Below are 25,959 nucleotides of genomic sequence, written 5' to 3'. Positions count from 1 at the left end.
ACCCTGTCTCTACTACAAATACAAAAATTAACCAGGCATGGTGGTGCACGCCTGTAACCCCAGCTACTCAGGAGGCTGAGGCAGGAGAATCACTTGAACCCGGGAGGCGGAGGTTGCAGTGAGCTGAGATTGTGCCACTGCACTCCAGCCTGGGTGACAGAGACTCTGTCTCAAAAAATAAAAATAAAAATAAAAGACTGTCTCAAAAAGAAAAAAGAAAAATCAATGCAGAGCCATAGCCATAAGCAAATGAACAGCAATAATTAAAGGCTGGGAAATGACCACTGTCCATTGATGGGACTATTACTCCAAAGCCCCTCTACAAAAACTGGTCACATTACACAGATAATAGTCTATAAACACTAAAAGCACTATTTTTTCTTCTTGATTTCAGCACTATTGTCATAGGACTCTGCTTTCAAAGATGGCTTCAAACAGCCATACAGATTTAACATTTCAGATTCAATCCTTAGACCGTAGAGACCCCTCACTCTATTTTCAATAAGGAAAGTACAATCATGATGAAACTAAAGCACTGGATTCAGAATTCTAAGTGTTCCTATTCTTATAGGATGTCCAGGTTTCTGTTGTTAATTTTGTCGTTTTGATTCCTGTCTAGAAAGCTTTTTTTTTTTTTTTTTTTTTTTTTTTTGAGACGGAGTCTCACTCTGTCACCCAGGCTGGAGTGCAGTGGCGCAATCTCGGCTGACTGCAAGCTCCACCTTCCGGGTTCACGCCATTCTCCTGCGTCAGCCTCCCGAGTAGCTGGGACTATAGGTGCCCACCACTGCGCCCGGCTAATTTTTTTTTGTATTTTTAGTAGAGACGGGGTTTCACCGTGTTAGCCAGGATGGTCTCGATCTCCTGACCTCGTGATCCGCCTGCCTTGGCCTCCCACATTGCTAGGATTACAGTTGTGAGCCACCGTGCCCGGCCTTAGAAAGCTAATTTTTAAAAGTATCTTTTTGTTCTAATGTTTTTTTTAAGAGTCAGCATCTCATTTTGTCACCCAGGCTGGAGTGCAGTGGCACAGTTCTGCTCACTGCAGCCTCAACCTCCCGGACTCACAGGATCCTCCCACCTCAGCCTCCCAAGTAGCTGGGACCACAGGTGTGCACCACCACACCTGGCTAACTTTTTTTTTTTCCTGTAGAGATGAGGTCTCACTACGTTGCTCAGGCTGGACTCAAACTCCTGGCTTAAGCAATCCTCCTGCCTCAGCCTCCCAAAGTGCTGGGATTACAGGCCTGAGCCACTGTGCCCAGGCTTTTGTTCTAAAATTGAACAAGAACTTCATGAGTATCCAAATATTCTGACTTTTTTTGTTTGTTCTTCATTCTCAGATTACTTTGATTACATTCAAATGTATTTGAGTAATTGGGGATTTTTTTTTTTTTTTTCAAAAATGAATTCATTGACTTTTCTTCAGCCTGACTTTCTCCTCCTGGCTTCTCTCTTGGTTGATGGCACCATTATCCACTGTGATCCAGACCAACACCTCAGCCACATTTGACTTCTCACGTTATTGCCTCATATATCCGGTTAGCTGCCAAGTACAATTGTTCAATCTCTGGAGCTGCCATTTTCTTTTCATTCTCATGTCAAGGACTCTAAGTCAGGCCTTCATCATCCCCTCTTAGAATATTGCAATGACCCTCAAACTGGCTTCCACTATTTGTCTCTTATTCTCCAACACATCTTTTGTATATTCTCCATCTTTTGTATTTTTGTTCAATTATTTTCCCAAAAGATTTATCATATTTCTCCCCTGCTCAAAAACCTACAATGGCTCACTATTGCCATTTTTTTAGATTTTAAAAGTCAAACTCTTTAATGGCATTGAAGACTCTTCTTCAGTTCATCCCAACCAACTCTAGCAACCTCATCTCCTATCACTCGTCATCATTATCTTGATTATTCCTTCATAAACGTATTTTCCCCCAGATTTATCATGACATTTCTTAATTTTATCTGTCTGGCAAATTCCAAATTACGTTTCAAGGCCTTGCTCAAATGCTCTCTCCTTTTACGTAAACTTCCTTGTTCTCCAGGCAGAACTAATCCCTCCTTTCTGTGCTCCCATAGCATTTTGTTCAGATTCCTATTGTGCCCCTTATTGGGTTCCCAGAAGCAGTTCATGAGAGGAGGATTTGTAGGGAAGGGTTTTGTTAAGGAAATGCTCCCCAAAGAGTCTGGCAAGTGAATGAGGGAAGTAAGACAGGGAAGAGAAAGAGACCAAGCAAGGGTGAGAAATTTGGTGAAAGTCCCAAGGTGAGTAGCCCAGCTCAATTCCATAGGGGAACTCTGGACATTAATTGATGTCCTTCTCTAAGACAAGGGAGCTGAGCTTGCTTTCTCCCACACTGAGCAGTCACTAGCTAGAGATTCAGTTCCCAAGCACTTCTTGCTCTCTGCATGCATTTGTACAGAGCAGCCCAAGGGCAGCCACCAAAAGAGAGTCGCAGGTGCAGGCCAATGGCAGCAAAAGCACTTCAGAGTGGATGGAAGAACACACATAAATGGTAAAAGGCATCCCAGAGTACCTGGGAGGAGGCTGACGATGTCAGCTATGCTTCTTAGTATAGTCTGCCTTGTATCCACCTAATCATGCACTGTCATCCCCTGCCTCCAGCCAGTGGATGCTGAAGTACTTAAGAGCAAAGACTGCATCTTAGTCATCCTCATGTCCCTACAGCAGGCAGGATATCACTTTGCACCTGGAAATTGCTTAAATAGGATTTATTGATTCAAATGGAATATTCCTTGTGCAACATTTTGCTTCTACTAATCGTTTTGCAGGATTTTTTTTCCCTAGCTGGTTTTAGGTCAACGACAATAAAACGTGAATTCTGGAGATTCAAAACCTCAAATCTTCAACTTTTCACCTCGCACTTTTATTCCTGGGACAAAAACTTGCTCAGCACATCTCTTCCTAAATTCCAAGACAGGCTGCTTGTTCTGTTCAGTCAAGAATGCCAACCCAAGAAACATTTTTGAAAGATCACAGTCAACGTCATTGCCAAAAGAAGAAGCTCTTGGCACACAAAGAACCTGGTTCAATATGAGATGCCAGATGGTGATTTCAACTTCAGCTAAATTCCTGCTGAGAAGTGTTTGAACTGCAGATGAGAAAATCTTCTATGACAAATTTCCAAGTGTTAGAAGCTTCAGAGGAAAATGGCAAGTGTTGATACCCTCTCTCCCCACAACCACCACCACCAACCACATGCACACATACCATGGAACATACCTGCATCTGGTAGCTAAGATTCCAACAAAGATGCCTCTGCCTTTTAAAAAGCCTATGGACCCTGATTTGATTTTTACTAAAAGTATATTAACTGAGTCCATTGGAAGCAAATACCATTTGATTAATATGCAGTGCTTTTTCAAAGGGTGCGTTCCCTTAGCATCAGAGATAACTCTTTCCTGTCTTCCAATAATTCTGTTGTTAATTGATAATTAATTGATAGTCAACTGATACTCAGTGTATCTCCCCTCCCCAGATACTTTCAAATTCCAGGAGATACATGTGAGGCATAAATTGATGGTGCTCTGCCCGGATGACCTTGAATCTCTTTTGCTGGTTCTGTGTGCCCACGCCCCAGCTTCAGTGTATTTTGCTTTCTATTGATTAGCTTCTGCAACTATCTTCAGAGGGTTGCCCTTGAACTACTGAATTTCACCTGTTTGCACAGAGAACTGAAAGTGCCTGGGAGCTTACTGTGGCCCTGAGATGCCCACAGCCAATGAGTCACTGGTACAGGAAATTGAAAGCCCAGCTCCCCCGAATCAAGTCTGGGAAAACTCTGAGGTGTAATATATGCTCCAGAGCTCCAGTCAGCAATAGGCTGAGACTGGGACTCTGCCTGAATAACACTTGAACTTGGCTTTTTCCCTCCTTCTTTCCCTGTGTTGCTCCTGCCTCCCCACATACCCCCTTGGAGGTCTCTCCTGTAACACATCTTTCATATAACTCATGTACAAATTCTCGTCTTGGGATCTGCTTCTGGGAAACTGACCTGTGATGATTCTGGGCAATGGAAAAGTTCGAGTATCCTGCTAATAAAGAAAACAGAAATTCTTTCTAGAGCAAGGAACATATGCATGCCTACTTTATCAATCAAAGTCGTAGAAGGAAATAGTGGATAAAGTCAAAGTAGGTATTTGGAGAAAGAGTAGTAATAAAGGGACTATTTACAAAGGTGTGGACTGGGTTGAGAGAGACAAGGATAAGTGCCCACCTGGAAGCTAGGACCAGGATGTGCCATTGCCAACTCTAGGCCTCACTGGTAAAAGGAGAGTGTGGCTTTGCAAGCTGGTGACAGAAATGTGCGGAGAGGCTGTGAGACAGGAGCTGTGACTTTACAGGTTGCAGCCAGCCTGCAGAGACCCTGCAAGGAGTAAGCACCAACCTTATGCGCCATCTTGCCTCCAATCTTGTCAGCGCTACCCCATCAGCTGAACATAATGGGAACTAGGGCTTGAGGGAGCCTGTTAGTGTAGTACATCTAGGGTTAGCCTCTTGGGGCACACAGCAGGTGGAGAAGAGTAGGGAGAGGATCTGCAGGGACAAACAGAAGCTTTCCAGCAGCACACTTGCCTACCTATCTTACACACACACACACACACAGTTTGGCTGGTTCTTGATCCTGACCTGTGACCAGATACACCTAAATAAACACTACTTTTCTCTCTGCTGACCTTGTCTCCTTCTATATTATTTGTTTGCACATTGAGGGACCCAGAGATAGGCTGCATGATGTGTGAGAAGGGGACATCAAAAATCAAGTGACAAAATACATTTTTATTTAAGTCTGAGTATGGCATTTGGGTATCAGCATAGCCCCAGCACTTCAGCCTCTAAGACATTTTATGTAGAGTGAAACATGACTCACAGAGCCCACTGCCGTAAGATTTATCATCACTTTCACTTTGTATTTTAGTACAAAGAGGTCTAAACTACGTCTTTAGAGAATTATACCCATTCTCTCACAGTTGACAACAAATGCAAATCAAGGATCTTTATGTTGCTTTTTGTAATGCCCTATCTAATCGTTTTCTCATCAGTCCAGGTGCAAAGATGTCCTCATTATTCAGTTTACTCCCAAATGTTCTCATTATTGAAAGCAATGCTCTCTTCCTAGTGGGCTCATTTTCTGTTTTTGAAATGGTCACTTTTCTTGGATTTTGGCTTTGGCTTGATTCAGAATATAAAGCACTACGAAGTGTGTAGAGTAGAAAAAAAAGGTCACTCAGTTATTTTAAGGCCTTTGATACTAATCATGGCAGACAGCTTGGGTCCTTGGGATGCTGGCAGGAGCTGATGTGGGTGGGATGGAGGATGGAGGATGGAGAAGCACTCCTTCCACGCATTCCTGGAGGATGGGCAAGGCCCAGCAGCTACTGCTTTCTTGGCCTCCAACCCTCCCTCTGCTGGTACCCTTCAGATGCCAATACAGCTGAGTCAAAAACGGGTGGGGTGTGCTTTAACAAATGGCCTACAGGGTTGTCATTTCTAAGTATTAAAATAGTATATACTGGGGCCAGGTGCAGTGGCTCACGCCTGTAATCCCAGCACTTTTGGAGGTTGGGGTGGGTGGATCACTTGAGGTCGAGTTTGAGACCAGTCTGGCCAACATGATGAAACCCTGTCTGTACCTAAAAATACAAAAATTATGGGAGGCTGAGGCAGGAGAATCGCTTGAACCCAGGAGGCAGAGGTTGCGGTGAGACAAGATTGCGCCATTGCATTCCAGCCTGGGCAATAAGAGTGAAACTCCATCTCAACAACAACAACAACAACAACAAAAATTAGCTGGGCGAGGTAGTCCCAGCTACTTTGGAGGCTGAGGCAGGAGAATCGCTTGAAACTGGGAGGCAGAGGTTGCAGTGAGCCGAGATTGCTCTGCTGCACTCCAGCCTAGGCAACAGAATGAGACTCTGTTTCAAAAAAAGAAAGAAAGAAAGATAAAGAAAGGAGAAAAGAAAGAAAGAAAGGAAGAAAGAAAGGGAAAAAAGAAAACAAAATAGTATATATTGGGCTATTTTCTTTAGAAATTGTATGTCTAACCATATTTTGAGGGGCCAATGGACTTAGAGGATGGTGATTGTTTAAAAATGTTAGTAAACACTGGGTTTCATTCCATGGCAGCTGTCTGAGTCAGCCATAAGCCCTCTCAGTAGGCGAGTGCTGAGGTGGACAGGTCAGGCCTAGGGGTGTCATGCATCCACTGTGTGATCCTGAGCAAGGCACCAAACCTCCCTGAACACAGCTTTCCTTTAACCATAATGGAATTGGGCTGGACAGATTCCGAATCCTCTTCTTGTTCTGACACTGCGTTTGTGGCAGCCAGTAGTCCCGTGTGGCTGGTCTGAACTGAGATGTGCTGCAAGTGCCAAGCACACACCAGGTTTCAAAGGCTTAGAACAAAAACAAATGTAAAATATCCCATTACTACTTTTTATGTTGATTACATGTTGAAGTGATCATATTTTGGGGTATATTGGGTTACCTAAAATCTAAAAATTAATTTTACATGTTTTTTAAATGTGGCTGCTATAAAATTTTGAACTACATGTGTGGCCCACATTATATTTCTACTGAACAGAAATGTTTTAAAATGTATGTTTCTGGGTTGCCATTTCTTTTGTGTGCACATCAAATTCTAGAGAATTCAAAGTAGTCTTGCTTGGGGAAAAATGTTTAATTTTCCATTCAAAACTCTTCTAACAAAAAAGTAAAGATTTCATGTCATATTGGTTAAGTGTTTAAGAGCGTATGAGGGAGGGGCCAGGCGTGGTGGTTCACTCCTGTAATCCCAGCACTTTGGGAGGCCGACATGGGCTGATCAGCTGAGGTCAGGAGTTCAAGACCAACCTAGCCAACATGGCGAAACCCCATCTCTACTAAAAATACAAAAATTAGTTGTGTGTGGTGGCGTGTGCTTGTAATCCCAGCTACTTGGTAGGCTGAGGCAGGAGAATTGCTCGAACCTGGGAGGCAGAGGTTGCAGTGGAGGAGCTGAGATTATGCCACCACTGCTCTCCTGCCTGGGTGACAGAGTAAGACTCCACCCCCAAAAATGAAAAAAATAAATAAAAATAAAATTTAAAAAAAGAGTGAATGAGGGTGGGAACGCCAATGTTTCTTAAAGTAACATTTCATTTCCTCCCCCCTTCAAATGAAGCTACAGTGGCAGTCCTTTGGCACTTACAGTCTTTAAAACAGTAGACCATTGCCAGCATCCAGCCACATGAAAAGGGATAATTCCAAAAGTAAAGATCAACCCCACACCCACCCATCCCATGTATACATATGCAACATCTCTTCTCCACGTGAATGCCAAGTATTTGGAAAGTACCTAAGTGCTCAGCCCATGGGATCCAAAAGACACATGTGCAATAACCACTTCCTGCTATGCTTCAATTGCTGCGCCAAACAATGAACAGAGAGACAAGGCATTCAATACACATGAGGACTGATGATCTGGGCTGAAAGAGCAGCAGAGGGAAGATTAGAAGGTCCACATGAGCAGAGTGGAGGGAGGGTAGGTTTCCTGCAGACACTGAGGATACATACATTTGCATTGATCAGGAAGGACCTTGAATGTCAGGAAAAAGATCTAGGACCTGATGTGAAAAGCAATGGTCAGAATGATCAAATGGAAGCCACGTTTTAATCATTGCTCTCTTCTTGCCATGCTGTAGCGTGTGTATGTCCCCCAACTGGAGAATGTAATTAGAGTCCAATGCCACCTAACATCACTCCCTTACTGTCTCATGAGTGCATATTTTTACCTTCCCAAAAGAGAATGATGCATTCCTCAAGGGTAAGAACCAAGGTTGATTGTTACTTCATTTTGTTTTGTTTGAGACAGGGTCTCACTCTGTCACCAGGCTAAAGTGCAGTGGTGTAATCGTTGTTCACTGCAGCCTTGACCTCCTGGGCTCAATCGATGCTCCTATGTCAGTCTCCTGAGAAGTTGGGACCAGAGGCACGTGCTACCCAGCCTGGCTAATAAAAAAAGAGGAGTAGAGAAGGGGGGTCTCACTGTGTTGCCCAGGCTGGTCTTGAACTCCTGAGCTCAAGCCATCCACCCACCTTAGCCTCCAGAAATGTTGGGATTACAGGTGTGAGCCACCATGCCCAGCCTGATGTTTATTTTGAACATTGTGTGACTTTCAGGACAGTATTAGGCACAGGGTAGGCAATCAATGCTTACTTTAAAAAAATAAATTGTATGGAATCCTGGTTTCCTCTTCTTTCATTTTCTTCATAAGGAAAATGAATAGAGAATCCTAATTTCTAATAGGTGTCCCCCAGGGGCAAAAGTGTAAATCAGTTTGCCTTCTGTCACCTTCCCTTCCCTTTTCTATACTTTTCCTCTTTCTTCCTGGGTTCTTAACCACCACCATTTTGCTGCTGGAACTCTTAAGTCCCTGACTTGTATGTCTGGAACTCAAATTTCTCCCTTTTTCCTTTCCTCATTCATTTTCCTTAGGGCCTTGGGGAGATCATTGATGTCCCTTTCTTTCACCGAGTGAGTTCCTGGGCCAAACTATAACTGATCATCTACTTTAACAATCTGGCTGTCTTTGACACAGCTCTGCAACTTGCCTGAAAACTGTCCTGCTGAGTTCAAATGGTCACAGAAATAAGAAAGATATCGATTAAAGAAGTTTAGAAGGAGCCAGGAGTTGCTACGTGAGTGACAGGCTGTTTGACTATTCTGTGAATGAAAAATAGTTTATACCCAACTGTGAGTTGGGAGAGGGTAGACTATGTTTGGTTAGAGCCTTTTTTTGGCTAAGAAAAAAAAATAATAACTTTTCAGGTCCCAGGAAATTTACAAAGCCTGACTTTTTCTCTCTCTCTTTCTCTCTCTCTCTCATTTGTCGTCTTGACTCTAAACTGATAATTTCAAAATTACTTCAAGAAGAAACAAAGAGTAGGCCAGGCGTGGTGGCTCATGCCTGTAATCCCAGCACTTTGGGAGGCCGAGGCAGGATCACTTGAGGTCAGGAATTCAAGACCAGCTTGACCAACATGGTGAAACCTTGTCTCTACTAAAAATTCAAAAATTAGCCAGATGTGGTTGTGCACATCTGTAATCCCAGCTACTTGGGAGGATGAGTCAGAAGAATCGCTTGAACCCAGGAGGCCAGGAGGTGGAGGTTTCAGTGAGACAAGATTGCACCACTGCACTCCAGCCTGGGCGACACAGTAAGACTCCATCTCAAAAATAAATAAATAAATAAATAAATAAATAAATAAATAAATAAAAAGAAAGAAAAGAAACAAAGAGTAACTTTCTCTTCCCTGGATTATTCTTTAGTTAACGTTTTAGAGCTTTAACCATCTGAGAAAGCCAGTTCCGTACTGTGAAATATGGCAGAAAACCCTTCAAAAACTTCACGTACAAATACTTCAAGGATCCTAGGTCCTTGAACAAGGTTCTTTGTAAAGTGAGAGTAAAAATCAGAGGCAGATAAGCTGCAACAGATAAGAGTGAAGTTTTGTTTGTAAAGGGTGATAACTCTGAATAAACATTTACATTTCTTCTTTTCTCTCTTATATTGGTTATAATGTAGAACTGGAGCCTGGTTGCTACTTCTGCTGTTATTTTGTGTTTAACAGAGAAAAGATCAAGTAATGGGCTCTAAAGGAAGTCTCTGCTTTTTTTTCCCCATGACTCCAGTTTGGACTAAGACTAACCATTTGCTCAGTGCAAACCAAATTGCAGGCCCATTGTGTTAAATAAATCATCTTTCTTGGTAGAATTGCTCTTGCCAACCCACACCACGCGGTAACCATGCTCCATGCTTTCCCTCCTTTGTAGCAAGGCTGGAGGTGATCCCAGTTCCCAGTCCCAGGGCTAACTCCACCCCACTTACTCCTCTCAAGAAAGCGCATCTTGTGTTTTTCAAATTACACAACCCCCAGCAATTCTGATCTTCCTGCACAGGGAGTGAATGCCACTTCCAATATCCCCTGACCCCCAGGAATCCCTGTTTTAAACTAATGATCAATATCATCCTTAAGGATTCTTGCAGGTTAAAAAGCGATGCTTGGAGAGGTAACCAGTAGGATGAGGCTTCCATGGCAGAGATTAGGTGAAACAAGAAAGACACCTCTTCATTCTTACCTTCCAAGACTGTTGGCTGTTTTAGTGCCCAGTGAGCATTATTGTCTGTCTTACAAGATGACCTCTATGTAAGTATTCTGGTAACAGGTTAGCTATCCTCTTAATGAACTGCGTGTGTGTGTGTGTGTTGTATCATTATTACTGGATGACTGAACAACCATGCATACAGTGTATGAGTGTGTGTGTTTGTGTGTGTATGTGTACTTATTCAAGACTGCTTAAAAAGGAGAGAGGAGCATAAATCTCTCTTATTCTGCAGGCACGCTTATATACCGTGTTGAAAGAAGAGAGCCTGGGCTTTTGAATAAGACTGAGATGTTTAAAATTTTTAAAAATTTTTTTTGAGGTAACTGTAAATTCGCTTGAAGTTGTAAGGAATAATAGAGAGATTCCCTATAGACGCTTCACTTAATTTTTCTCAATGGTAACATTTTGCATAACTGTAGAACAATATTACAATCAGTAAATGGACATTAGTGTAGTCCAAATGTCTTATTCAAATTTCATGAGAGTTTCACGTGCTCTCATTTGTGAGTGTATATTCAGTTCTATGCAATTTTGCCACATATGTGATCTGCTTTTGAATCTCAGTTCTGTGGAGTTCCTGCTGTGTGATCCTGAGGAAGCTCTTTGACTTCTGGGAGATCCATTTTCCTCATCTGCAAAATAATGTCTGCCTCCTAAGAGTGATGTGAGAATTAGGTAAGATAATTTCTGTCGAGTTTCTAGCACACTGGATTCTCAAGGAATGCTGGTTTCCTCTTGTCTGTTGCTTGCTTTCTCGGTAGAAAAGGAATCACCAATTTCCTGCTAAAATAACCAGACTTGTGGGTTGTAATCCATCAGGCGGATCCTTCAAGGGCAACACATTTAACCCTGCAGCTCAAAAAGAACCATGGCCTGGACTTGGGATCCTATTTGACTGCAATGAGGTCAGAAGTGTAGGGATGGGGGAGTGAGAATGGAGACTCTGGGGTAGGTAGGAGGCGATTAATATCGAGCAACTAACTGTTGGGCTGGGAACCACCAACTCCAAGGAGTTTTCGTCCTGTGTGGCTTGCGACCGAGGGTTAGCTTCACCCGGAGAAGGCTGCACAGGGGCGGGAGCCTGTGAGGACGTGGTGGGCAGGTGCAGAAGCCAGTGTAGACCCGGCAGGAGGGTCGCGCTCGCTCTACAGGGTTCCGAGTCACTTCTAGAGCCCTTCTGCCTCCTGAACACCCTTTCCAATGTTGATGGCCAATCGACACCCGAGGGCTTGGAAATCCAGGGCCGCCCGGGAGCAGAAGAGGCACAGGGATCACCCCCTTAAAGTCCCGCTTGCTGAAGGCGGGGGCCCTTCCTCTGCGCGAAGACGCTGCGGCCCGAGTGTCCGCGATGCGGGTGAGTGTAGGCGTGTTGGGAAAGAAAGGGAGGCGGACAGGCAAGGGGCGAGGGTGGCAGCGCCAGCCCCAGCTCGGCGGCGACCTCGGGGCGCCAGCCTCCTACACCCGCACCCGGAGCCCCGGCGTTTCTAACTTCAGATCTCGGAGGCGGGCGCTTGGAGGAGGAGGGCGCGTCTGCGAGGGCTCAGGCGGCGCCGCCCGCTCCTCCCTCGGCTGCCGGAGCCGCGCGGGCCGCAGAGGAGGAGCCGCGCCGGGGCCGGCGTCGCCCTGACTCCTCCTCCCCGCGCGGGCCCGGCCCTTCCTCCCCGGCGTCCAGAGCTCCGGGTGGCCGCGGCCGAGCCGGGAGCCGAGCGCGCTGGGCGCGGCCGTCCCGCTGCCGCCGCCAAGCCCGGAGTGCGCCAGCGGCCATGGTTCCCGCGGCGGCGCCGGGCGCCTGAGCCCCGGGACGCAGTAAGTGGCGCAACCCCGGGGACCCGGACCCACGGCCTGGGGGTGCACGGAGGCCTCGCGCTGCCCCCGCGCCGTCGGCGAGGCCCTGAGAGCCCGGAGCGAACTGGGCACCGGATCACTCGGGGGCTTCCCATTTGGGGTCCGGGGCCAGCGGGGCGCAATCCCTGCGGGCCGGGAGGAAGCGGCGGCCGGGCGGGAGGACGAGGCGGGGACGGGGCTGCTTCGGAGGCGGGAGGAGGGGCCGGTCCCGGAGGCGCGGGCTGCGCGGGCTGCGCGGGCGGGGGGCGGGCCGGCGGGGGCGGGGAGGATGTGCGCTGCAGCCCGCGGCCCCCGAGAGCCGCGCTTTTGTAAGAGCTGGCCCCTTACATATGGAAATGACGCTCACGCGGGTCCCCATTCGCGTCCTTTTGAAGGACGCCCGCCCGGAACCGCTGCGCCGGCTGCGAAGTATTGTCCCGTTTCTCCAGCCCTAACAAAGCGTCCTCCTTCGCTTTGCAGAGCGCTGGAGGCGGGCTGCCGGCTGTGCGGGCGCTCCGGAGAGACCGACAGAAGGTAGGCGAGGGCGGCGGGGCCGGGGGAGCGCGCTGCCTGCCCACACAATGGGCTGTCTGAGGTTTCTGGTAGTGGCGATGGGCAGGCGAGTTGAGGACGCATCGCAGGTGGCCAGGGACTTGGGAGGCGCGCTTGTCCTGCGGCCGCACCTCCGCTTCCCCGCGCGGCAGCACCGCTGGGTTTGGGCACTTCCAGTACCCCCGACGCCCCGGCCGCCTGCCCGGAGCTGAAAGCCGCTTCTGTGCGTTGACCGAGAGCAGACTTGAGTCCCCGAGGGAGCAGAAGGGGTGGTGGTTCCGTTGGCATGTGCCGCCCGCACAGCCTTGTGATTGAGACGCTGCAGAGGAAACTGCATGGGGAAACCCGAGGTGTTAGCCTGGGCTGTCTGAGTAGCGGAGAGCTGCTTGGAGCCCGGAAAGTGGAGATTTTTGGAGGTGTGTGGGGTCGATGCGCGTAAACAGTTTCCCAGTATAATGCCCAGGAGAAGGGGAAAGAACAAAATGACATTTGGTTATTGCCTAAAAGGTGTGGCATGGAGGTATGGAGTGTCGGGGAAGGAAGCTTCCAGCGGCTAGGCTTCTGTAGCTACCGAAGCGGCCCCTGACAGAAGGACACTAGGTGATGGGAACAGTCACTGCTTCCAGCTCTCGCTGCGAAGTCAAAAGAGATAGAGACGGAAAGAGGCAATTTCCCTAACCCCAGCCCTGACAACCCGAGGTGAAGGCACCAACAAAATGGGAGCTGGAAAGACTGCCCTACCATATATCATGTTTCCAGACAACTTGGATATTATGAGATCTGCTTTCTGCTCCTAACTAGGACAGATCCTCTCCTGGTGTTGAGGACTTCTAAGATGGGCTTGCCATACAGCTCAACTCCTGAATTTATTACATCGAAACAGATTGCGTAGTTGTCTTTTGTGACTGACGTGGTAGCGTTGTAGGATGAGAATCCTGATAAAGTCCATCCTGACACATGAGGGAAGCCCCTGGAACCACGACGTTTCTCAGTTAGGTCCCCGTAAACACCATAACATACACACATGTTTGCATGATTCCGGAGGCTTGATGATCTAACAAGGAAAATTCCTTTTTTCTGTCAGTTTAATTTTACCTTGAGTCTTCTCTCGTGGTGAGCATAGTATATAGGTGGCTGACCTGGAATATTGGTGGCTCTTGCTCTGGAGTTGAAGGGAGCTGAGGATTTCCAGAGTGTGTACAGGAGGAACATTACAGGCTGGCTGAAAAACGAGTTTGTGTGTTGTGGTCTCTTCAGCTATTGTCAGTGTCCTTTGGGAGGTGATGTGAACTGCCCGGGAATTTGTTTGCAGATTTGTTTATTTTCCCTGTTCTCTGGTGATTCTTTAGAGGGAGGCATTCTGCAGAGTGGGGAAAAGGTAGGATGAATGTTCCACAGGGTTGGACATCGGCAAAGTTATTACCAATACAGGGAAAGGCTTCACAGGGGGCAATAGAGAGGAAGTCATCATACAGTCTGCATTAAAATGTCAAGGATCAGTCATTTTAATAGGCACTTGCTCAGAATGGCGTGGAGTTCTTTTTTCTTATTTCTTTTTCATTTTAGATGTGTAATGACCCTTAATATCAAAAGATGTTAACTGTCACAGAGGGGGAGAATAGGGCTCCAGTGAATTCTGAACAGCCAATCTTAATTTAATAGGCAGTATTCTTATCATGAGTCAAATGTTCAAATAAATTGTTTTAAATGTCACTGCAAATGACTTTCTAAACTAACATTTCAACTATCTTGATGCTTCCATTTTATGTTGATAATGAAAATGCGTTTTATCAGTCTTACATTGATAAAGGGTGGGCCAGCTTAGCCAGAGCATTTTAGAAGGATTTAAACAGCGTGAAGCCTTTTTAGAAGGCTTATTTTTATAGATGCCAATTCATTTGTAAGCCAATAAATTATCTGGTTTGAATTCTAGCTATTGAACTTGCATCTGTTGGGCAGGGGCTTATGGAGAGACTTAGTGAAGCTTGCAAAAAGATTTTTATCCTATTTATGAATAAAATAGAATTTTGAAAAGATTATGAGATTCTGAAAGTGAGCATCCTTGTTTGAAATTAGGACACTTCTTTATTGCAATTTAAGTCAGCAATTAACCATTTATTCAAGCTTTTGGATGGAAAAATTACAAAGCATCTATCTATACCCTAATTCTCACTTTAAAAACAAAGTTGGGAAAATATTGTTCATAGACGTGAGAAGAGAAGATCACCTTCACTTACACCTCAGGGTACCATACTCATAGCCTCAGGCATCCTAAATGTGAGTCAATATGGCTTAAGAAGTGGAAGTTGTTATAAGCTTTCTCCTTTTTTTTTTTTTTTTTTTTGTAACAAACATGCAGCTCTGTTGTCTGCTTCTGTAATTTACTTAGTAGTTGATTACAGGTTATTGAATGCACATTGTGCCAGGCTAATGGCGTTTTTTTGTTGTGTTTTTTTTTTTTTTTTTTTTTTTCCCTGTAGCTAACCTGAGTTAACTACTTGATTGGGTAATCTACCAGTTATTAGGTTGAACAAAAGCATGGGTTTATTACATCCTTCAGGATAGTAAAATAATAAAGGTTGCTTACATTTTCGAATAAACGCAGATAGGATTCCCTTAGTTAAATACTATAGTGTAGTTGACAAAGGTTGTTATTTTTCTTTTTCTTTCTTTCTTTTTTTTTTTTTTTTGATACGGAGTCTCTCGCTCTCTCCTGGGCTGGAGTGCAATGGCATGATCTCGGCACACTGCAACCTCTGCCTCCCAGGTTCAAGCAACTCTTCCGCCTCAGCCTCCTGAGTAGCTGGGATTACAGGTGTGCGCCACCACACCTAGCTATTTTTTTTTTTTTTTGTATTTTTAGTAGAGACAGGGTTTCAACGTGTTAGCCAGGATGGCCCCAATCTCCTGACCTTGTGATCCACCTGCCTCAGCCTCCCAAAGTGCTGTGATTACAGGCATGAGCCCCCGCTCCCAGCCATTTTTTCAAATGTATTTAATGTGACTTTTTTCCTGTGCATTTAAGCTTTCGTGTTATATTTTTATATCATGATTTCATTCACAGTGATATTGTTGTGCTTTTGGTATCCAGCTAGAAGTGAGACACTGAGCAGAGAGGAGGCATTCTGACAGTAATCAGTTTGCTGCTAAGCAGCACTGGTTTTTGGCGGAAGTATTCTCCTATATAAACTCGTAAATGGCTGCAACTGCTTTTTCTATTGAGCTTTTACTAAACTTGAATTTATCCTTGTCACTCTTTCCTTTTATACTGAAAGTAGTCCAATATGGTGAGCCTGAAAATCTGTGCAGCCAATTAAAGTATTTGCAGAAAAGAAAGAAGAAAAAGAACACTTTAATTTGATCATTGGTGTTATTAGGCTCCGACTTGCCAAATGGTGAAAGCTAAAGGCATAAATGGAGAGCTTTGCCCAAGTGGGGTTTGTCGGTGTTCATCACGTCAGCTGTAGAGTAAGTAAATGAGTCACTGGTGGTCACTGCCTAGTCTGTGGACCCCCAACAGCTATGTCTGCACACAGGTCCAAAAGCATCTATTATGATGCCCTCTCAAGGAAAGCAGCTGAGCCGAGAGGGGCATGCAGACATTCCGCAGAGCTCTTCAGCTGCTGAACCATCTGGATGCGAAATAAAAGGCCTGGGCTAGGGGCTCTAGCATTGTGCATATTTATTACTTGGTTTTCACTTGCCAGACTTTGTCCCCTTTTCACTCGCCAGACTTTGTCCCCTTTTCACTCCCTCTGGCCCAGAACAGACATCCCCTTTAGCTGGGGTGTCATTCTTACAAGCTCCTTTCTGTACCTTGGTTGAACACTGAAAAGTTCATAAATCCACATATCCACTCATGATTCTAGCCACACCTCCACCTATTTAGTTTGCAGTCCTATTTGGCACTGTGATTTCATCAGCTGGGGTAATGAACACCACTGTCAGAGTCGGCAGCATTTTGGCAGCCTTATTTTGAGTTATTTGGAAGGAAAATGCTCAGAATAATTGTCATTATGGGTGGTTATTGAGTGGTAAATGTTTTGATTAATGGTTCTGTGCATCTGCTTCTTATTTAACCATCCCCAGTTAGAACTCCAAAATATTGCCCATACTGGTTCTTTCATTCCGAAAGAGTCATAAAGCCTTCTAACAATTTGATTGGAAAGGTAGATGGTGAGGAGAGGCCCAGGTTTATTATGGCAGGCTTCATAACACTGGAGCTCTTCTTTGCAATTTGAAGGAGAATTTCTCACTCAAAATGTAACTTTCTTAATCTCTGAGTAAGATTCCTGCCTCTGGTGGGTACCAGTTAGGGTCTGACTCTGAAAAGCACTGGATTGCACAGATTATACATACTTAAGTGTTTATTCAGGGGAAGTCATTTACGAATTATCAATTCCTGGACAATGCCCATTATTGAAGATATGGGACACTTCATGATCATTTTTATATAAGAATTTATTTCTTTCATGCCCTAAATCCCAAAGCTGCTTTAGAAAAAAAAGGGAATGTGTATTCTATTTGTGTATCCCTGGTGCCTTGTAGGCTATAATTATTCAATAAATGGATCAAGGGAGGTAGGGAGGAAGGAACTCTGCTTCTCAATTCCAATTTGGAAAAGTTTGTGGCCATGGAGTGTTCTGTGGGGATTTCTACTGCTTAGTACTGTTCAACTGGCTAACACATAAAGGTGGAGATAAGTGGTTTGCCAACGGCATCATTTCAGAGGTCTCCTTCATGTATTCTGTGTGCATGTGTAGGATTGAGGGATAATATAATTGAGTGTCACACTAGAGTGCAAATCTTGGCTCCACCCCCATTTTGTTCAAGGAGATTAATGCTGTATCCTTGGACAGTGGCTTAATTTTGTCAAGCCCCAATTTCTACATCTTGCATGGGAAAATGAGAAGATCCACTTCTAAGAATTGGGAGGATTAAATGAGATGATATACATAAAGTACTTAGTTTAGGCCAGACTCATAGTAAATGTTCAGAAGTAATTCCCAGTTACAGTGCAGCTTTCTGCTTTTATTTGACATTAAATTTATCAATAACCTGCTTTTAAAGATAGAGGAAGCTCTGAACATTACCTGCTGCCCTTATCATTTAGTTATATAATGATGTTTATATACATAGTACACTCCCTGCCCATTCTCAGTCTGTTCTATAGCATTTCACATCTGCTTTGCTTCTTTGGAGGTAGATCTGTAGATAATTCACGTGTTACCTCCTCTTCAGTTTACCACTCCTTTGTAGCTGCAGGTATTCTTTTGGTTATCTTAAATTCCCTCTTGTATCAGCTTTCTCTGGAATTAGCCACTCTCGCTTGCTTGCCACATTTAACTCTCAGAACAAACCTTCCAGATGGATGTTGTTATTCTCATGCTGTAATCGAGGGGACTTGAGAAAGGTTTTAGTATAGATTCTCCTCCAAAGTTTCATCCCATAGCGAGACAATGCAGTCGAAGTTTGTGAATCCATTTACTTAATTACTAGCCTATTGAATTAAACTTCAGACAGCGCTGCATGGTACAGATTGGCAGTTGGTGTTGGCTTTCTACTTCTTGCTTATGAGGCTGAAAATGCCTTTGAGAAAGGGTGGGATGGGGGAAGTGGAGGTGTGTAGGTGGATGAAATAGGCATTCCAAAATTTTCATATGCCCATTTCTGTAGACCTCATTTAGGGTACGTTTCCTCTCAAGGAGTGATCCATACAGGAAGTCAATCCATGATATTTACCAAATCCCTGGCATGAAGAACAGACTGACTGTAGTATGCATTTGGGGGAAGATATAAAAGAAATAGGAGCGTGGATCTTACCATTAAAGAACTTCCTGCGAAGTGGGGAGAAAAAAAATTCTTGCACGTGAAATTACTGATGAACATTTGGGAAATAATATCAACCAGTAAAAATGCCTTCTGTGCCAGATGAGCACTGACAACTTGTCACCATGCGTAACATCTCCTGGATGTTTCAGCGTGAGCATTTGTTCCACAGGGGTGGTGCTTGTCTCCCCTTCAGTCAAGCACAGTGTTTTGAGAAGGAAGGAGATGAAATAAAGAGATAAAGAAAAGAAAGCTGCCATAAAATGAAAGAGGTTTGATTTAGTGAAAATCCAATGACCTCCCAAAGAGTGGGGCATGATAGTATATCAAATTCGACACCGTGGATAAGATCAGGGCTTCTCAGTACATCAGTGTTTTATTCCTCTCTTTCATTGGTTTAAGATGGACAAATCCCCGCCCCTTAAAAATAATTTTTAAAAAGGGAAGTGTTAGAATTCTTTCGCTTTTGAGTTTTTAAACATATATGCAAAATCAAGCAAAAGACGAGTCTTGCTTTTATGAGGTCGGTCAGATAACAGCCCAGGGGACTGTAAAACTCAGAGTGAGACTAAGAGCTACCGCAACACTGAAAATCCTGGAGCACCTTGGGAATTCTCAGCAGATCTTAGTTGACAATTAACTGGTGGACTCTAAGTGAATCTCGTTAGCGAAGTGTTGGCCTTGTCTAAATTCTTAACTCCTGTGGCTTTGCATAACAACTTGGTGTTTCTTTTCTGAGGCTTTGATGTTTATATAACACTCTCAACTTATTTTGAAAACATTTACATAGTGATTAGTTAACCCAACAGACCAATCCTGGGAAGACAGCCAGAGCCTGCAGCACCTTAGTAACAGAAAAACTGATAATTAGGAGAAGAGACCTGTCCAAGACCAGGAACCTGGACCAAAATTGTGCCATGTTGCTTTACTTTAATGAGTGGCCCCAGTAAAAACTGAGCTGTATGGCAGAGCTGTTCGCATTTATCTTCTGTGTCCACCCAGTTCTGCTGAAACCCCTGGCAAGATCGTGGCCCTGTTGTAGCTTGTCATGTTTTGAACAGCTGTCTATGGAAAGAAAGCAAACACAACCTAGAGCAACACTGATTTGTTTTAGAAAGCTCTTTTATTTTCAGTTCTGGCTGTGTTCAACATCTTAGCTTACGTTTTTCATGTTGTCATGATCTGCCGTACGGACGATCACCTCTAAGTTAGAGAGTTTTCTGTAATTTGGCTTGGATTAAAGATGCTTGGTTAGTGAAAGCTGCTGCTTTTTTTATAATCAAAGGACTGGTTCTGAGAGCCTTGTTGCAGATGGCTGAGGTCACCGTCCCAAGGGTGTATGTCGTGTTTGGCATCCATTGCATCATGGCGAAGGCATCTTCAGATGTGCAGGTTTCAGGCTTTCATCGGAAAATCCAGCACGTTAAAAATGAACTGTCAGGCAAGGAAAAAAAAAAAAAAACAGATTTCATTAGTAAAATACGATCTACCTGGAATTTTATGATGTATATTTTTAACAAAAATGACTCAGTTATTGACGTCTCCAAGTTTTTACTGATCCTAAGGACAGTGGCAAAATGGAAAGCCTGGAGTATGGGTAGGTGAGAGAGACGGAACACAGGTTAACCAGGCATAAAGAGATGAGTTGCTTTAGTGAGTGGAGGTTCCCTGAGATGCTGTATGATTCATATAAACCAGTCTGTGGCTCCTTTAAACCTCACTGTCTGAAAGGTTGAAATAGTGTCTTCCCCTTTCTCTAGGCAACTAAGCATTACCTAAAACTCGCTGGGACTAAAGCAAGCTTCTGGGAATATTCTTCCCGTCACACCTCATGTAATTGCACCAGTGAAGTTAATTGAGTTGCTTTTTGAGGAATTTGTGTAAAAGGCATTTAGTTTCATGTAAAACAGGGAGGTGGTTTTGTAGCAGACGTCGTGTTCATTTAGTGCCTCTTGCTGCAGCCCTCCAGTCTAGCTATGATGGGGGCCATCTAAGCTGAATGAAGTAGAACGAATCAGCTTGGCCACGCTGACTGATTGCAACATCGGGGCAGGTTGTCTAAAGCTTGCCAGCTAGCATGGAAGCTCTGACCATGCAGTCTGCTGGCGCTAACAATTAGTTCACTTGAATAGTCTTGCTGTCAAAGTGGCTTTTCACCTTCTTAAAATCCTGGGCTAGAAGAGCTGGGAGAGAACCACCTTCAGCCTTGAGTTTGGCAGTCTGGCTGTCCGCCTGAGAACCAGGCAAGAGAGGAGGGTGTCTTCTACTGTACGTGACCCTCTCATTCTGGTAATTTTGCTCCCAGTGTGATCTGAGCTTATGTATATGCCCCTGATGTGAGTGCATGCAGGAGTATCACTGGCCAGGGCTGGTCCTACAGAGACTGGGGGTCTTGCTGTGGGGTGCATCAGAAACTGGGTGTTCCCGAGCATTCCCTAGAGACTGGTGGGGTACAGAGAACGGGAATGTGCCAGGTGGTGACCACGGTAGGACTGGAGAGGCTGCCACAACCTGTCCTTGTCTCTGTCTTACACACAGGTGAGCACTGTGGGCTATGGGATGGATGAGGTGGAGCAGGACCAGCATGAGGCCCGACTCAAGGAGCTGTTTGACAGTTTTGACACGACGGGCACAGGGTCCCTGGGGCAGGAGGAACTCACCGACCTTTGCCACATGTTGAGCTTGGAGGAGGTGGCCCCAGTGCTGCAGCAGACATTACTTCAGGACAACCTCTTGGGCAGGGTAAGGTCTGGGGAAGAACATGGCTATGGGAAGTGGGGTGCGGTTTCTGCCGGGGTGCTGGGGGTGGGGCGGACCACACATGTTGCAACTTGTTTCTAGCATCCTGGCTGTTACATGATAAAAAGAAGAATGTAATGGGTGTGACATCACAGTCCAGTTTGCTAGGGTGACAAGAGCCTGCTTTAATTTGTGCTCTGAAATTATGGTGTACAGTGAGCATCTTAGATGAAGAGGTAATGAAAGGATGTTTTCCAACTTTTGTCTTGTTCTTTGTGGTTTATTTTATTGACTCCACATTCATCACTGGGACAGAAAGGAGGAGGGTGAGATTTCCATTGAAGAGAAAGAAAATGCAGTAAGAAAGCTATTGTTATGACTTTTACTCCCAGTGAAGCTATTTCTTGTGTGGATTATTTCTGGGTGAAGTATTAATTAAACTTTCTACCCAGGAAATAAGACAGCAGGGTAAATAAATACAGTGCAGGTTCATTTAAAACCCAGCACAGCTTGCTTCCAGCAGGGATGTGTGTGTGCACGCCAATGTTAACCTCTGTGTTTGATGACAAATAGTCATGTTATTACCATAGATCAAGTCACAGATGTGAGTAAGAAGTGAGAGAGGGTCTTTTTTTCCTCTTGCCAATGGTGGATATTTGATCTGCCATGACCTGAGATTGCCTTCAATTCTCCTCATTATAATTAATAGCTTTTATTATTTGCCTTATTTATAATTAATAGCTATTTATAATCAATAGGTTTATATGGCTTTGAGTCAAGTCTCTTGCTGTTGGATTTTGGAATGATGAGAGAAAAAGATGGACAACACTTTTTGCAGTCTGTTGCTTCATTCTGGTTTTTATCACATATAAATTGAGGAAGCAGTCGTGAGGCTTAACTTTATTCTAGTGACTGAGCTTCCTTTTCTTCATTTCATTTTCACTGTCTTTTAGCTGACAAGAGAGGTAAATGACTTCAGATATAGTACCATGTATTGGCTTTCTGTAACCTGAGACAGACAGGAGTAGCCATCATCCTGAAATTCATGTGCAAAAGATGATATTCTCAGGCACTTGGCACATGAGTGTGATGTTAAATGGGACTCACACTTGAAAAAAATATGTGACTTCTTTGCAAAAACTGGAGCCATTCTTGGCCTCTTGTGGCGGGGGGAGGGTTAGCTGTCTATACATACATGTGGTCCCCATAAAATGCTAAAAATCTTGCTTTAATAATCTTAAAATGAAGCTTCGAAGATTGAACCATTTGCTCCTCATGCACTCACATATTTTCCAGTTCCGCCTCAGTCTTAGACTCTGTGGGTAGCAAAAAAACTGGCATCTCCCAGTATGGTCCTTGGGGATCTCAGTACTTTTGGTGTCTAAAGGATAGTATCAATGGGCTGATCTGTTTTAATGCTCATTAAAGTCTGAAAAGGCATGATACAACTAAGGTTTCCTTGAGTGGTTTTCTTAGAGTCTGCGTAAATATGGAATGCCACGCCGTAAACAGACTGCACCTTGGCAGCAGGTCAATGCTTTGCTCTCCAGATGTTGCACATCTTTGCCCTCATTTGGTAGACTCAAACAGGGAGCAGTTATTGATTGATTTGTTAACGACTTGACACTACCAGCCTGCTTCTGACGCTTGCTATTTGCCTGAATAATGAATACTTAAGTGGTCTATAGTGTGATATTTACTTAGTGAGCCAGTGATAAAAGTTAAATAGATGGATGCATATTGATTTCATGTGGGAGGTCCCTGGTGATAGTCTTGAGAGTGGGGGGGTTGGCATGAGTTAATGCACTACTGTTAAATTTGCATTTTTTAATGAAACCAAATTATTCTCCTCAGATGATCACACAGACTTGGCCATATGCTATTAAGATACTCTATATGGTCTATAATTTTAAATTATAAGAAAAAATGCCATAGGATTCACTGGAGCCATCCAAGTGTTATCATTTTCATGATGCGTACAGTAGGGATTATAGTTGTAAAATTATAAGTGGTTTTTACTGCCAGTCATCTTTCTTCTCTTTAGAAGATATTTGTAGAAAAACTTATAAGGGTTAGCAGCTTGGTTTAATTAAAAAAGAAAGAAAGGGTAGCATAACAAATCTGAATATATTAATCTATTCATTAATTCAACACATATGTATTGTGTGTGTCCTGCCTGTCAGGCATTCCTGTAGTCTTATGGCATGGGATCTGTATTAGTCCGTTTTCACGCTGCTGATAAAGACATACCCGAGACTGGGTAATTTATAAAGAAAAAGAGGTTTAAGTGACTCCCAGTTCCTTGTGGCTGGGGAGGCCTCACAATCATGGTGGAAGGTGAGAGAGAATGAGAAGATGAGAGACACACCTTACGTGGTGGCAGGCAAGACAGAATGAAAGCCGAGCAAAAGGGGAAACCCCTTATAAAACCATCAGATCTCGTGAGACTTATTCACTACCCCAAGAACAGTATGGGGGAAACTACCCCCACAGTTCAATTATCTCCCACTGGGTCCCTCCCACAACACATGGGAATTATGGGAGCTATAATTCAAGATGACATTTGGGTGGGGACACAGCCAAACCATATCAGGGTCCAAGTTATTTATATTTACATTTACTGTAAACTACAGTTTTCCATTAAGTTGGCTTTTGGCTGCATTAGTATCCATCAACTTCCTGGATGCTTCTGGCTTTAATTTTGTCTTTTAAATCTTAATGAATATAATTTTTAAATCAAATACAACTTCCAAGTTTCCTCTATGTTGACTTAGGCTGAATTATCTTAATGAATATAATTTTTAAATCAAATACAAATCCACCTTACCTCTATTGGACTTGGGCTGAATTAATCCTTTTTTTCTTGAAAAAGAAGTAAGATGGAAAGCATTGTCTCGCTCAACCAGGAATGCAAACATTGTGTATTTATTTTTAAATATTACAACACATCTTCAATAACTTGTTTTTTTTTTTTTTTGAGGCCTAGTGTTTAATAGTTGTTAATGAAAGCAACTTAAATCAACTTGCCATTTCTATGTGTTTTACCAATAGGTCATTTTCCCCCAAGTTATTTTTCAATCCATTTGTCTTGCTTTATAGCTTGAAACCATATTCACCTGAGCAAGGTGGTTACTGTACAGGTGTTTGAAATGCGTAAAGCTTGTGGATCCCTGATTTGAAGGAAAAGGGATATTGCCGATATGTGTTTACCACTAGGTTATGAAAAGAGTTCCATCATATCTTTGTCATCAGTTAAGCACCTGTCAGCTAGATGAGGCCTCATCACAAGGGGCTTCTCAAGACACCGAAAAACTTACAATCTAGTCGGGTAATATACATGGCAAATGAGTAGCGCGGGGAGCAAATACTACAAAAATCGAGGGGAACCTTGAACCAAGTTTTAACCAAGCAATCATACTAATTGTAGATGCTTAAATGAAGTGTTTCTGCATACCTCTCTATCTCCTTTATTAGAAATCAGGACATGAAGATAATTTGCCTTGGTTTTGTTGAAACATTTAGTTATATCCAGTGTTGTTGTTTTTTTTTTTTGACAGAGTCTCTCGCTGTCGCCCAGGCTGGAGTGTAGTGGCGCAATCTCGGCTCACTGCAAGCTCCGCCTCCCGGGTTCACGCCTTTCTCCTGCCTCAGCCTCCCGAGTAGCTGGGACTACAGGCGCCCACCAACACACCCGGCTAATTTTTTGTATTTTCAGTAGAGACAGGGTTTCACCATGTTAGCCAGGATGGTCTCGATCTCCTGACCTCGTGATCCACCCACCTCGGCCTCCCAAAGTGCTGGGGTTACAGGCATGAGCCACCGTGCCCGGCCATATCCAGTTTTAAAAATGCATTCTTGGCCAGGCACGGTGACTCACGCCTGTAATCCTAGCACTTTGGGAGGCCGAGGCAGGTGGATTGCCGGAGCTCAGGAATTCGAGAGCAGCCTGGGCAACACTGAAACCCTGTCTCTGCTAAAAATGCAAAAAATTAGCCGGCGTGGCAGTGGGCGCCGGTAATCCTAGCTACTCGGGAGGCTGAGACAGGAGAATTGCTTGAACTCGGGAGACAAAGGTTGCAGTGGGCCGAGATCACGCCATTGTACTCCAGCCTGGCGACAGAGCGAGATTCCGTTTCAAAAACTCCTTACGTAGTATACCAACTTTGAGACAAAACAGCCCCTGAAGTTCTGAGGAGTTGCATTGCTATATTCTTAATATGAATTTGGATGCTGAAATACCCTATGTCCCTGGCACACTTTAAAGTGAGAATAAGCCTCCAGGCAGCAGAATCACCATTGGTTTCTAGAGTCCCGTAGGTACATGGACTTTGGTAATCAAAGACATGTTGAAATTTTTAGTATTAAAATTTGATAGCTGTACAAATATATATAATTTAGCTCAATTTTCTTACATTTCTGAAAGGGTTTGAGGTTCTTTCTAAATTTCTTGATAAATTTCATGTGGTGGATTTGTTTCCAACTCAAAAGCTTTTTAAGATTTATTTTTCTTATATACATTTTAATCATTTGAAATGTAAATCAAAAATGGAGAAGTACTTTCTTGTAGTGCTTATTTGGACTTGTTCTCTGTATGCAAAATTACATTCAATATTAACTGCCATTAGTTTGTAATTGTGGTGCTGCTGATGGGGTTGTCATAATATAACTCATACAAAAGTCAGACTGGTTGTCTCTGATTTGTGGAAGGGAGGCTAGGGAGACTTAAATCTGTGAAGGGAAATGGCCTATGCTGTGGGAGAGAAAAGATAGCTAGGAGGAGGTTTTTTGCATATGTAGACTTGGATCTAGTCTCTAGGTTTGAACTCCTAAGGGTCTGTGG

General features: G+C 44.0%; 1 protein-coding gene and 1 long non-coding RNA gene across 31 annotated transcripts in view; one reads left to right on the top strand and one right to left on the bottom strand.

Moving 5' to 3' along the window:
• Positions 1 to 11,830: 11,830 nt before the first annotated feature.
• Positions 11,831 to 25,959, top strand: part of NIN (ninein) — a 111,719-nt gene continuing 97,590 nt past the window's right edge. For 19 of the 30 annotated variants that reach the window (XR_010151102.1, XM_063793365.1, XM_063793359.1 and 16 more), the window contains exons 1-3: positions 11,831 to 11,981; positions 12,480 to 12,533; positions 20,919 to 21,122. Coding sequence is in view for 27 of the 30 variants with exons in the window: in XM_063793365.1 (XP_063649435.1) it covers positions 20,940 to 21,122 (183 nt within the window). In the remaining 3 variants the exon portion in view is untranslated. Of the gene's footprint in view, positions 11,982 to 12,479; positions 12,534 to 19,691; positions 19,815 to 20,918; positions 21,123 to 25,959 lie in introns of those variants that run through there. The other 11 variants (XM_063793366.1, XM_063793361.1, XM_063793345.1 and 8 more) reach the window with 4 other exon arrangements.
• LOC107968165 (uncharacterized) lies at positions 19,485 to 21,132 on the bottom strand. Its single transcript, XR_001709156.3, has 2 exons — positions 21,045 to 21,132; positions 19,485 to 19,814 (listed from the first exon to the last, which is right to left on the bottom strand). It is a non-coding gene; the product is annotated as an uncharacterized LOC107968165 (long non-coding RNA).

This window comes from Pan troglodytes, chromosome 15 (assembly GCF_028858775.2).
Source record: "Pan troglodytes isolate AG18354 chromosome 15, NHGRI_mPanTro3-v2.0_pri, whole genome shotgun sequence".
NCBI classification, from domain to species: Eukaryota; Metazoa; Chordata; class Mammalia; order Primates; family Hominidae; genus Pan; species Pan troglodytes.
This window is presented reverse-complemented; position numbering and strand designations above follow the sequence as displayed.